Source organism: Mesoplodon bidens, assembly GCF_964165515.1.
Source record: "Mesoplodon bidens genome assembly, chromosome: 3".
Lineage (NCBI taxonomy): Eukaryota > Metazoa > Chordata > Mammalia > Artiodactyla > Ziphiidae > Mesoplodon > Mesoplodon bidens.
In genome coordinates, this window is record NC_138178.1 from 53,132,503 (window position 1) to 53,146,258 (window position 13,756).

General features: G+C 48.7%; 1 protein-coding gene across 2 annotated transcripts in view; it reads right to left on the minus strand.

Moving 5' to 3' along the window:
- CA12 (carbonic anhydrase 12) overlaps positions 1–13,756 on the minus strand; it is a 62,794-nt gene that overhangs the window by 10,995 nt on the left and 38,043 nt on the right. For both annotated transcript variants that reach the window (XM_081228047.1, XM_081228046.1), the window contains exons 3-8: positions 11,524–11,703; positions 10,479–10,621; positions 8,358–8,453; positions 7,454–7,517; positions 7,070–7,227; positions 5,581–5,710 (exon numbers count right to left, since the gene is read on the minus strand). In XM_081228047.1, the coding sequence (XP_081084173.1) occupies positions 5,581–5,710; positions 7,070–7,227; positions 7,454–7,517; positions 8,358–8,453; positions 10,479–10,621; positions 11,524–11,703 (771 nt within the window). The remainder of the gene's footprint in view (positions 1–5,580; positions 5,711–7,069; positions 7,228–7,453; positions 7,518–8,357; positions 8,454–10,478; positions 10,622–11,523; positions 11,704–13,756) is intronic.

A 13,756-nucleotide genomic window follows, 5' to 3' on the forward strand; every position in this document is an offset into this window, starting at 1 on the left:
TGGAACCCCGATGAAGAAATAATTTCTACAAATAAGTCTGCCCAAAAAATGCCACCAGATTACATGTGGAAACTGGGTTTCTATGACCGTGCTAGGGCCTGAGGGCTTTGCCTTCCAGATTGCAGGAATGCAGGCCCAGAAGAGAGAGCCGAGCTGCTCTGGGGCGGGGGGGCCTAAACCCTGGGACAGTGGGCGAGGGTTATTATGCAGCACTGGGTGCTTCATGCTCTCAGTTCCCTTTGGGGGTCAGGCTGTTTGTGCTGCAGGAATGACAGGTGGTGGGACCGGGGCTCTTACCCCTGTCAGGCCAGATGACAGAAGGCCTGACGGCATCCCTCAGCACCCCCATCCCATCCCAGACCTTTAACACTTGACAGCTACGTTCTGATCTTTACGTTTTCCTCAACAAATAGATTGATTTGAATGCTGTTGGCAAATTGATAACAAAGCAAAATAAGACTTAATAAAACTAAAACTTGACAACCGGTCAGGCTTCTGTTTAGATCGTTCTGCAGGGAAGACACTGGTCGGGAGAGGGGAAGGGAGACGGCTCGGCTCCATTCCTTCAGACTTGTAATGAGCACCAGACACGGTGCCAGGCACAAAAGGCTAGTAAGATGCCCACAGCCCCTGCTTTAAGGGGCTCGTGGTGTGTGGGTAATAGAGGCATATTTTTTCTTTTTCTTTTTTCTGTGTGGGAATACATCATTACCCCGTGGTGTGCTAAAAACTATAACACAAATGAACAAGTTCAGCTGCACTGAAGCAGGAGACTGTAAATCACCCTCGGGGGGATGGGGAAGACTTTGGCAGGATATGGTTGGAGTTGGGTCTTGAAAATTTTACCTGGTGGAAGAGGTGAGGGGCATCCCAGACAAAGGGACTCGTGTGTGCAAAAGTCAATAGCATGCACACATGAAAGCACCTGCCATGTTGAAGGAGGCCCCACGGGGCAGGATGGGAGCAGGGGAGACATGCTGGAAGGATCAGCTTTCCGCCTGACCCCTTCTCCCGCTGTCTGGCCCAGAGGCTTATTGCTGGGAGCAAGAGAACATCGCTGGTGGGCTTTTCTGTTCCCCGCAGTGGCTAACGTGGGGCGTGCTCAGTAACACTCAGTGTGTTGAACTGCATTAGGTGTGACTAGGACTCCACTTCTTAGCACATTTGACGATCATTCCTGACTATTCAGACTCTGTATCCAGGTAGGGGATTTTAAGGGGAACTCCTCTGGTCTTTCACTTGGATCCTTTGGAAGAATTAATCTTTTTCCCTCTAATAGACTTTATTTATAAATAGGGACTTTTAGAAAGTTGACAAGGTCAATAACCACAAAGCATACATTCTAGTCTCAAAAAATTAGATAATTAGCCATCTTAGCTTTGCAAGGTTTTTTCTCTCTCTTTTTTAAACATTTTATGAAACTACCCAGGTCCCTCAGGGTCAAGCAGATTCTAATCAGGCTACTCCACAGCTCTGCTGAGGGGGAAAGCCCTACCCCTCGACTGCCCAGCATTCTTGTCTAAGTGTCACCTCAGCTGGCTCCAGGCTCTGAGGCATGTGACATGCACTTGCTCAGAGCAAGCACACTGAAGACACGACTATAGAAACTTTTTGGCTTCCTCTTGGCCTTCAAGTTTTCCTTGCCCTGACATGTTGAAAATAGAACTTGATAACATTAGCATTTGGGTTTTATTGGTCTGGCTTTATTACCCTTTGCCATCTGGACCCAGTGTTGGTGTCTTTGGCTGGGAAGAGGTCAACTTTGGGGAACCGAGAATTGGGCCCCTGAACTATATAGATGTGTCTCTACTGTCTTTCTCCTTCCTCACATCGGTCAGCTGACTCCAATGAGATCTGGACTGCTCCCAGGATGTGTTCCTCCTCTCCAAGACCCCACCTGGAGGACGTGAGTCTTGTTTCCTCTCTTCACCTCAAGACTTCCATTTGTGCCAGTTGGGAGAGGCACTGTTTTTTTTGTTTGTTTGTTTGTTTTTGTGGTACGCGGACCTCTCACTGTTGTGGCCTCTCCTGTTGCGGAGCACAGGCTCCGGACGCGCAGGCTCAGCAGCCATGGCTCACGGGCCCAGCCGCTCTGCAGCATGTGGGATCTTCCTGGACCGGGGCATGAACACGTGTCCCCCCGGATCGGCAGGCGGACTCTCAACCACTGCGCCACCAGGGAAGCCCTGGAAGAGGCACTTTTTGAGAGCTGAAAAAAAAGTGCCTGGCGTGACTTTCATCTCTCCACAAGGAGAGGGCATTTTAACCAAAGGCAACAAGAAACAACATACACAAGAGAAAAAAAGAAATCGTACGAAAGGGAAGGAACAGAATGATGAGGGGATTCTGAAGAAAGTTGCTACCTCAGAGGCACCTGGACCCCTGTGAAGGAATTGGTATGCTTCTTTGAAGGGTGCATAGTTCTCTCTCGTCTGCTTCTCTTAGCCTTGGCCCTACCCAATTATACAAGAAGAGTACCTACTCAAATCCTAAAGGAAGATGGGAAACAGGAATAGAATAGCATAAAGACCAGGGCATGTGATATAAAACCCTAGAATCCTGTGATAGGAGTGGGAAAAAATAGTTCTGGGCCTAGGAAAGTCATTGTACAATCCGTAGGGCAGCGGTTCTCAATCAGGGGCAACTTTGCCCCTCCTCCCCCAGAGACACTTGACAATGTCTAGAGATGTTTTGGCTGTCACAAGGTGGGGATGCTGCTGGCATCTAGAGGGTAGAGTTCAAGGACACTGCTAAACATCCTGCAGTGCAAAGGGCAGCCCTCACAGTGAGAATTATCCAGCTCCAAATGTCAGTATTGACGTGCTGATGCCAAGGCTGAGAAACCCTGCCCTAGGGCCATCATAGACTCTATACCTCTTAAGGACAGAAACCAAGCTCTGTGTTCCTTTTCTAGCACAGTTGAAGAAAATACAGGGTCCAGTTAAGTGATTCAGTCCCAGTTGTTCCAATTTGGTTAAACCTCAGATGCCCCTCTCAAGGTCCGTGCACTTTCTTTCATAAAGGATTTCCTTAACGTTACTTTTTTCCTGGCAGAAAACTCCAGAATTTTCATTTTTCAACCCCATAGTTCCTGTTAACTTTCAGAGAAGACCCTGAATTAAACCAGCCCCTAATTACACACATGCCTCGGTGGAAGAGCGTGCAAACAATTGAGTCCAGATTGCTCAAGGTTCCTACTGACAAACAAGCTTACCCCATCAACCTGAAAGGGCATGTTACAGTCTGAGATACGCTTCGCATTGGTGTGAGAAGGCCCTTGTGAATTGCAGGCGCCCCTGGAGGGATGAGGCTTGGGGCTTCACTCCTTTGGGGCTGCTTCCTCCTTGTTTCTTAGGGGACAGCCCCATTTGCTGCCTGAGTCTTTGGGAAATGAGGGGAAGGGGAAAATTCTGGCCAAGTTTCTATAATCAGCCTCCAAATGAACAGGTTTGCCTTGGACTGCCACAGATTCTTACTCCAGGGAGAAAGCCCAGCCCAGCCTTTGGAAGCAGCAGCTCTGGGTAAGCCGTGCAGGAGGGGCAGCGGCAAAGCTGCATCTGGGCTGTGATCTCCACGTCCTGAGCTGGAGCCGGTCTGGGGGCTTCTGCTTAGAGGCCCCTCAAGTTCCCCCAGCCAGACTGGGAGGGTCTACTGAAGCGCTCTGTTACCAGCCTGACTGCACTGCCTGCTCTACAGGTGCCGGCTTAGACCTGAACTGGTCTAAGAAGATGGCTAATTATCCCCGAGGCTACAGTTCATTGTACACGTGGGGGTTACTTTTGGATTTCAAGTTCCTGCATGCTTTCTTCTGCTCCTCTGTAACCGCCCTCACACACTGTCCCTGCAACGTAAAGTCAGGATGGACAGTTGTTAGTGTCCACTTAGAATCGGAACATGTTAGCACCGAAAGGACGTTAACTCACCTAGTCCAACCCATCATTTTATGGCTGAGGAAACCAAGGCCAAAGAAGGGACATGATTTGCCTGCGTCATATAGCCAGGAGGAAACAAGGTGAGGCCTTGAACCCGGGTCTACTGACTGTTGGGGAGTATCTGTCACACCATCCCTGGTGACTTGTAGAGACTTAGCCCAGAGAACAGAGCTGACTATTATCCTTGAATCACAAGCAAAATTCTACCTGATCTGTGTGGGCAGAGTCCCTTATCTCCAGGAGGAGTTTTATTTTATTTAAGAGTTGAAGTATTTCTGTTTAACCCTTGACTACTATATACTTCATTTAGAAAAATAGGAAAAGAGGATGTTATATCCAGAATAGAACACCAGGGGATAATTCTATGCATTTGAGGTATTTCCTGGAAAAGGAGTTGGTATAGTTATCATCATGTACATCCTCAATTTTTAGGAGGGGCCATTGTTTATAGATTCAGTTTGCAGACCAAGAAACTGGTGAAAAGAGGAAAATGACCTTAACTAGTGACATCTGGAGAGGAGAACACAAAAGATAAATTCTTGGATGGTTCTTGATTAAGTAACTGACAGAGAAGGACCTAATTCTGACCATATGTGTGGGTCAGTTCAGAAGGGCATGTTTCTGGCAAGGGCCTTGAAATTCAATCTTCATGTGGTCCACTAAGCTTAGCAGGTGATAGTTATAATCTCATACACTATGAAAGGAACAACAACAGAACAAGGTGCCCCATGTGAGACGAGGAGAGCTGATTCTCTGACAAGTGGGTTAATGGTCATCCTTAAATATGAACCCTTGGCCCAGCTTGGCCACAAGTGATGTGAGAAAGTGAACTTAGCGATCTGAAGAGTGTGGGCCCCTCACCCCTTTCCCCAGGCCCCCAGCTTCCAGCTGGCTTGATGTAGATACCGAGCAAGTCAAGATGTTAACTGTCCATCTGGGGAGTTATGGTTACGGATTTAAAAGGAAGAACTGAGCTTCCATAACTCAGGAAGAAACCGAACTATTAAGCTTCATTCCGTATAGATCTCGGATGCCTGTGCAAGCTTCAAGGAGATGAGACAAAAGGCAGTTCTGAGGATACTTTTCTTTGTCTAACGGGCCCTGCTACATTAGACCATGAGCTGCTTGTGGCTCGGATGTGGGTTATGCCCACTTTCTAAAACCTTACAAAGGAGCGTCCCTGGACCTTGGTGGTGCTGGTGGTGCCAGGAATCACCTGGCAAGGCCAAAGATGGGCCTTGATGCCAAGAAAGCCTGTAAGAAGTTAGAAGGTTTGATCTCATGAAAAGGGCCCTATCATGTATCTTAGGAGAAGGGGTAGGTAGTTCTTAAGGGCAGAGAGGCCCCCAGAGCATCCTCTCTTCCACATCTGTGGGAGACTCCCAGACTTAATGATTGTTCTGGTCCATGTGCCTGGAGGCCCTGGCTCGTGCTTCTCTACCAAGGCTCAGGGAAGTCAAGGTCAGTGGAGGGAGACCTCAGTAAACCCACACACAGTAGCTCCTCATGCATCTGGTTCTCTTGGCAGCCAGAGTGCTCTTAACCCATCTCCTAAGGGTATCAGTGACAGTGCCCAAGAGCAGGGCACCCGATTTCATACAAAACAGACATCTCAGCACCACACTCGCCACACACTGCATCTCCTCACCTTCACGTCGGAAGGAGACGTACACCAGCCTCTCACCAAATTTCTGGACCTGCCGGAAGTTGTTGATCATCTCTATAGGGGACGGGTCCTCCACCTGTGTGCAATACAGGGCTGTCTCCAAATCCATCAGCTGCGGGGGAAGAGCAGAAACACCCCCCACGGGCAGAGTGACGCCCCCTTGCCTGACCTCGAGGGAAAGGACCACCAGATCTCACCTCCGAGGCCTGGCGGGAGACCCTTGAGCAAGCAGTGGGGAAGCCAGAAGCTGCCCCTCCCCTGCGGGTGTCTGAGTGATGGGGCTCGGGCGAGCCCGTGTGTCTTCCCACTATCCTCCCACTTCCCGGGGCTGCCGGAAGGGTTCGTGCTGTCAGCCCCTGATTGAGCCTGAAATCTGCCCTGCAGGGAGGGAAACCTGGGGTGGTGAGGGGTTCCTCAGCCTCCCACGGAGACTGCATTCCTCTCCTGAGCCTCATTCAGGACCCAGTTCTGAATCAGAGGGGCCCGGGCCTTAGTCTGATGGTCCCGTCAAAAGGAACCAAAAGAGGGAGGCAAGAGTCTCACAGGTCATCTGACTTCTAGTTCTATGGTATTTTCATACACCCACATAGATCACGTAACTGTTTCCAAGGCAGTTTCTGGGTTAGGACATACTACTGCCTTTCTGATCATTGTATCTCTTGATTCATCATGTCTTTATTCCTGTCAGCCTACTTGCTGCCGTTTATCGAGGTTACTCAGATCAATAGCTCATAGTAGAAGGGAAGGAGCAGCAGTGAAAGCTGTGCTGGCTCGTGAAGCAGGTGGGGGCCATGAACCAGTGTGCAGCGGCCCCTGGCCCCGTCTCCTGGGCAGCCATGTTTCCTCCTGATGAAATTCAGCTGCAGGGTAGAGACACCGGCAGTGACCTGGAACTCAGCTCTATCTTTGGGTCTTAGCTCTGTCACTAACCAGCTGGTGATCCCCGTTTCCTCAACTCTCTAACCCTTGCTTTCATCACCTAAGAAATGAGAGGGTTAGAGATGATTCCTAAGGGCTCTGTACCCACCCCCCGCCGTTTTACACTAGACTGTGAGCTGCTTGAGGGCAGAGATCCTCACTTCCTCATTGCTGGAATCCCCATCCCCCCGGCTTTGTTAAACAGTCTAACCTGATCCTATCTTTATTCTGCCCCTGTGAAGGAGCCATGCTCTTTCCTGCCTGGGAGGTAGACACTATCCACTGAGGGATATATTAGAAAACGCAGCTTAACAGCTCTTATTTAAAGAACTGTGGAGACAGATTCATTTTCCCCACTTGACTTGATAGCTCCACCTTTGAAGCTCAGCCTGTAATTTCTGAAGTGCTTCCAAGCCCCTGTGGTATTTGGAGAGGTTTTGAATAGCTGCCAGTGCAACTCTAAGCGAGGAAATCAAGTCGTTGATTATGATATGGGTGGTGGTAGGGTCCGAGGTACCACGTGCTCTCTGACAAGGAGGAGCATGACAGTTACCTGCTGCTGGGAAATTTCCACAGGGTTCCGGAAAACCGTCCAGAGCACGGTCGGGTAGCAAGGAGGTGTGGTCAGGGACCCTCGGTAGCGGTAGTACTCCTCAGGCCTCTTCGGCAGCAGCTCTTCAATGCTGAAACCCGGAATGGACACTTCTTGGCCTGGAGAGACATGTTGGGGGATGATGTCACCTTGCTCCCCAAGGCAGAGGTGCACCTGAGCATATGACAGACTAGGAAGGTGAACTAGCCCCATTCTGAGCCATCTGATCCTAGGACTTGGTCACAGACAGTACCCGGCCCCCTGCATGTGTTCTTCTTCAGATCACACAAGGGTGAATACACTCTTCTCCAACAGAGGGTGAATAAGCATCCAAGGACCTCTCACCTTTGTACTTTACATCTTTAAGGTGACTGAAGATCTTCTCATATGATGGATTGAAGGAGCCCATCTGCAATAAAGATGGGGCAGGTTGAACAGGGACAGAATTCAATAGGCTGAGCTTGGCTTGACAATTGTAAATGGAAGGGCTCTGCTGAGGGTGTGTAATCACCACTGCTGAGATCCTCCCCAAAGGATGCACTTTACTAGGACAGTTATGATGCATCACTAGGCTGTTAGGGGGTTGGCGGAATGGTCCTGCCCTCTTGCATCTCGGGACATCCTATTTCCAGCTCAAGGCACTGGGGCTGGGGTGTCCCAGAGCAATAGGTATAGCTTGTGCTCCTGATTATCTGGCTGCGAGCTTGAAGGCCACAAATAGCATGTTCTCTAACCAGAACTTAAGGGAGCTTGAGTTCATGCAAGCCAAATCAGGCAAGTAAGCATGTTGAGAAACAACATACGTGCTGTCTCCTTAGGGGGAAAAATGCAAGCAAATCAGGAGATGTCCCCATGCTCTGGGATTAAGGAAAGAACTTATGCTGGGGTTCCTATAAAGGATGGAGCTTGGATACTGGAAATTGTATCAGGCATGTGATGGGGCAGCAGTGAATGATTCCCCCACCCCGGACAGGTCCTGTCCAACTTGGCAATTCCTTGATTATGCAATAGGGCTGGGGACTAGGACTCATTTTTCCAGTGTCACCTAGGACATGCCCATTCCTGCTGTCCAGCCACAGAAAGTGCTGCCTCCAGGCCAAGAGAGCAGGAACCCTTTGGGGAAATAGCCCCTGTTCTAGAGTCAAGACACAGCCGAAACAGAACAGACAGGTGTGCATGGAACCAAATGCCCAGTCTGATGTCATCCTGACTTCAAATTTCATGTAAAATGCCTCTCAACATCTCTTACCTCTATGAGAACAGCTAGGACCGCGAGGCCTTCTGGCTTGTCACTGGCGATCTTGGCATTGGGGTACAGGTCCGAGTTATAATAGACCATATGCAGCTGCAGTGGGAGAGGGGAGATGAGGTGCTGTCCATCAGGGGATAGGGACCCATGGGAAGCTTTCACTTTTGCAGGAGACTGGAATCCAATGGGAGGGACAGACCACCCCCATCCCCAGCTAGATTTGGCCTCTCAGACCCTTGCCTCATGGCCACCCCAGTGTTCCCTTTTCTCTCAGTCCTCTAGACTGCAAACTCCACCAGGCCAGTCTGTCCATCTTATTCACTCATGGTATCCCAGTGTCTGATATGATGCTTGAAAGGTACCAGGTACACAATAGATATTGAATGAATGAATGAACAAATTGGCTTTTATACTAGCTGTGAAAAAGCTTGGTTACTTTGGAACACTTCTCCCTTCTGATTTGTCCTACTTATTCTGGAGCCTGGGGCAAAATGGTCCCATGTGGCTTGCCCAGCCTCAGCCCAGCTACTCTGCATTTGATCTGGGGGCCGGGGCAGTAAACCTCCAACTGTAACTTAATCATACTTGTACCCAGAGCAGGACATGCATTTATCTCTCAGGTGGAGACAATCACAACGTGACTTTTATAAAGGTTTTATCAACTATATTTTAAGAGACCATGAAACAAAAATGCTACTCCATGAATGTGACTCTAAAACACCATTCTAAACTCATTTTTTTTTCAAAGCAGAAATTACTTATCATTATTAAAGTGAGGAAAAGAGAAGTTTTGAGAAATCTTGGGTTTAAAAAGTCTAGGTAAACTCTGATGAGTGATGTTGATAATGAGGGAGGCTATGCACGTGTGAGGGCAAAGGGTATATGGGAAATCTCTGTATCTTCCTCTGCATTTCGCTGTGAACCTAAAATGCTCTAAAAAAAAAAAGTCTTAAAAAATTTTAAAAAACAGTCTAGGTAAGCATTAAGACATTGTTATGACAAGCTCTGACAATGTTTAACCTGATTTTGTTTTTTCTTAAGCAAAAAAAATGTTTATTTGGATCAAAGAACGCGATTTGGGGCACACAGATTTGGGTAGCTTCCCAAACAGTGTCCTGCTAGGGAGTAAAAGGGGCTTTTAAAGGCAAAGAAGGGAGGTTTGCATTACAAAGAATTTTGTGATTTTCAAGTTGGAGGCAGAAGCTAGTCTTGGCTAAACATGGTTGAATACTAAGGCTGTTCCTAGAGGGAGGGAAGAACAGAGGAGAATGGTCATGTCATTGTTTACCATGGGCTCCATTAGCTGATCAGTAGCGTTTATCCCTTTGTATTTATTGTCCTTTAAACATTCAGAACCACACCCCCAAGTGCAATCCCACGGGAACTCTGAAAAGGAGCAACTCAATCCCCCAGCCTCCACTGAACACTTGTAGTGCAGGAACAAAGCTCTGCGCCTCTTCCTGTTTTCTTCGGTATTTGGGGTAGCATCTCAGAGCAACGTAACGCTGTGATGATGTCCCAAGCTATCCTCAGTGAGTCTCTGATTGCCACAATGCCCTACGCGTTATAATGCCAGTCATCCCTTGATTTGTGGCCAAATAGAAGAGTGACCCTGGACCCGGGTCCCCAAGCTCCAAGCACAACCCATGCCCAGGGAAAGGAAAGATGGGATGGGAAAAACTTATGCAAGCAGCATGGCATATGAAGAAAACTGAAAAGTTGGGGGAGCATTTAGCCTTGTATGATTTGGCAGTGGGATGGGTCAGCCACACAAGCTGGTGGGATATTAATCTGTGCAAACAGAAGGGCGATGTGTGTCCCACTGTGCCCCCCTGGGAGCACTCACTGCCTTCTGAGCAGCATCACTCAGTAAAAGACATGGAAACAAACTCAGCAAGTTCAGGAGAGGAAGGGAAGCGGGATGCCACGGATGAGCTGCAGCGTGGCCGGAGTGGCCGTACCTTCCTGTGCTGCCAGCGGGGCTGGGGTGGGTGTGTAGAGCGAGACGGCACCCTCCACCTCACCCCCTGTGCTCTGATCTTATGTGCACACCAGCCAAGTGGAAGGGTGCCAGACCACCCACCCCCGGGAATCCTCTGCCAGCTGGGCCGCCCCACTCACCTCGGCAGCAAAGTGCTTCCCACCCACAGTGTGCTCCGAGCCGTGAGGTTCATTCTGGTCCCCCCAATGCAGGTGCAGCTGCGAGGCATTGTAGCGGGCCCCAAGGCCCTGGATGTGCATGTCCTTGGGCAGCTTCAGCTTCACTGCAGGGAGAGGAGGGGCAGTCTTCAGAGCCCTGGCCAGCTGAGTGTTGCCTGAGAGCGGGTAGGCATCACCTGCCCGGGGCCTAGACAGGGGCGAGTGGATACAGCGAGGTGGGGACCAGAGAGATGCAGCCTGTAGGTCAGAAATCTGGGCTCTTTCTCTGAGAATGTCCCCCTTTCACTAAAGCTATTCCAGGCACAAGCACCTTCTTGGTTCCCCTTGGAAAATGATGGCAGGAACTAATTTAGACCAATGGATGAACGTTTGTTTATATATCCATGTATTACACACTTGGCTACGAAGATAGAACCTGTCATGAAGTATCTGCCAAGCTGTAGAATTATATAACAACAACAACAATAATAGTCGCTATTTATTAAGCCCCTCTCTATTCTGGCTATTAACGTACATAATCTCTAGTCTTTACAGTACCCATCAATATGCCCATTTTCCAGATGAAACCTCAAGGAGTTTAAAATTCTTATCCAGAGTCTCATGACTCATAAGTAGTCAAGCCACGATTCAAATTCGGGTTGGTCTGACTCCAAAGACTGGGCAAGCCCCCCCCCAGTAAACTGCATGGCCCCTTGAGTTGTTCCTGGTGCCCCAGTATTCACTCCTGCACCATATCCAATAGGCCAAGGGGCTCAGGCCTGTCCCCTCTCCCATCCCAAGAGATGTGCCGCTTCTGAGAGGTAACACCCCGGCAGAACCAGCCGAGCCCAGGACCTGCAGCATCCCCTGGAGAGAGTGGTCCAAGCATCCCTCAAGGCTCCCCTTTGCCCTCCTTCCTGGGTGCCTCAGTAGAACCCATCCTACCCCCTGCCCCGGCAGACAGAAGAGGCCAGGGAGCTGAGGAAAGCTCAAACACTCCTTCAGGTCTTGGGGGTCGCTCCCTCACCTGAATGGCCATTGTTGGTCAGGACAAATTGCTGGTTGGCAGACTCATTGTAGCCTTGGAAGCCAAGGGGCACAAGGCTGGCGTTGTACTGGAGGATGTCATTCTGCAGGTCTATTGGGGACTGCATCAGGCCCGCACATGATGGGTAGCTCTTGGACCAGCTCTTCTCCCCGTCGGGACCTGGAAGGAGAGATTCAGGTCGATGACTTAATCCGTTTTCCACTAAAGTTTTTTCCTCACCTTCTAATTCTGTGTGCAATACAATTACTCCTTTTCTATTCTTTTCTTAATCCCCAGAGGTATACTCTTAAGGCCCAGAGACCCCAGCGTACAGAATCAGGTCATGCAAATGCCTCCAGACCATTTGCTTTTGAAGTGATGTGGGGAAAGAGGGACCAGAGCAGTACTGTGTCAGGGACTCTGCATTATTCTGTCCATTGTTCATATTTCGACCCGACGCACATCCATTCCACACAAAGACCTGGTGACTCTCAGCGACTTAGCATCTATGCATTGAACACCTACTATGAGCAGGAATTGCTCTGGGTCTTGGGGCTGCCCAAGCATACATTCTAGTGGGAAAGATTTTTTTTTTAATTTTATAATTTTTGTGTGTTTTTGGAAGCTAAGGACATTTGTTGTTGTTGTTGTCCAAGTTCAGTTTAAAACCTATGGCTCTCTTTCCTTTGGTACTTTTTTAAAATTGAAGTATAGTTGCTGTACAATATTATATGTTACAGGTGTATAATATAGTGATTCACAATTTTTAAAGGTTATACTCCACATAGAGTTATTTTAAAATATGGAATATATTCCCCACGTTGTACAATATATCCTTGTAGCTTATTTTATACTTAATAGTTTGTACCTCTTACTCCCCTACCCCTATATTGCCCCTCCACCCTTCCCTCTCCTAGTGGGGAAGAATTTATTTAATCCACTGGGATGTCCCACATTGGAAAAATTGGAGTCTGTCTCCAACTCCAGGTAGGTCTTTGAGGTTGGTGATTTACAGGTATGATCTTCCTGATAGGAAACCCTTGAGGACATTGACTCTGAATACCCACATCTAGAGCAAGTAAAAACCCCCAACCCGATAGGGAAGCTTGGAAATATCAAGTAATTATAAGCCCGGAATCACGGAGCTAAATGCAGTGTTTACACTGGGGAAAAGTATGACAATATTACAAACTAATTATTACAATATAAATGACAAACTAGCAGTGAGGAGGAGCAGACTTATCAAATAAAACCTCCAGGGCTCAGGCTTCTTGCTAACTACCAGGTGGTAGTCCTTCCCCTGGAAATGAAAATAAACAATCCAATCCCATGTTCACTTTCTTACTCCCACAGGGAAAAGTCTTTCAGGGATGTAAGGCTATGTTTAAAAGATTATCTCCCATGGTAATTAAGTGGATTTTCAAGCTGAGGTTTCTCCAGAAGAGCAAATAATTGGCAGGTCACGGCTCGTTAGAGTAGAACCATGGTGCCCTGTGGGCTCTCTAGGAGTTGGGAACCAAGGTTTGCCACCTGGAGTTCATTCATCAGTATTTCAGCACACGGAAAGGTGTCACCTAGTGCAGAAGGGGAAGGAATGCCACGTCTTCTGGGCACCCTTGCCATAGACCATGGCACCATTTCACAGGAGTGCATGTGTGTACACCGGCCTCACAGAATCCCCATCCCCTACACCTTGTTCTCTCACTAGGGGACCTCACCTGAGAGTAGGGAGAGTCAGAAGCAAAACTTGGTGCCCACATTCATTTGAAATGCTATGACGAGTTGGACCTAGGTCTGGACACACACAGGAGAACCCTCTAACATTTCAGGCTGTCAACCTTCGGGTACACCTTTTCAGAAATGTTGGAGCTGGAAGGGATTTCAGACTCTCCAGACCAACCTCTCACTGGACACCAGTTTTCCCAACTCTCACATGTCAGAGTTTCCACTGAACTGTGTTGTTTTTCTTTCCACGGCCTCAAAGCCCTGGACTCAAGGCAACTAAACTACACCAAGATGGCGACTGGTGGAGAGGCAGGCTGGAGGACACCAAGGCAGTCACTCCAGGGGGCAGACTGGATTAGGGCAGTTACTCAGCTGAGGGCAAAACTGAATTCCTTAGAGACCACAGGGTTCAGTGATGAAGCAGTCAAGAGGTATCATGCCAGCCAACCCTGAGGGTTAGGAAGCAGCGCAGCTCCTAGGTGGCAGCCCTTCCAGAGTGAGGCTGCCA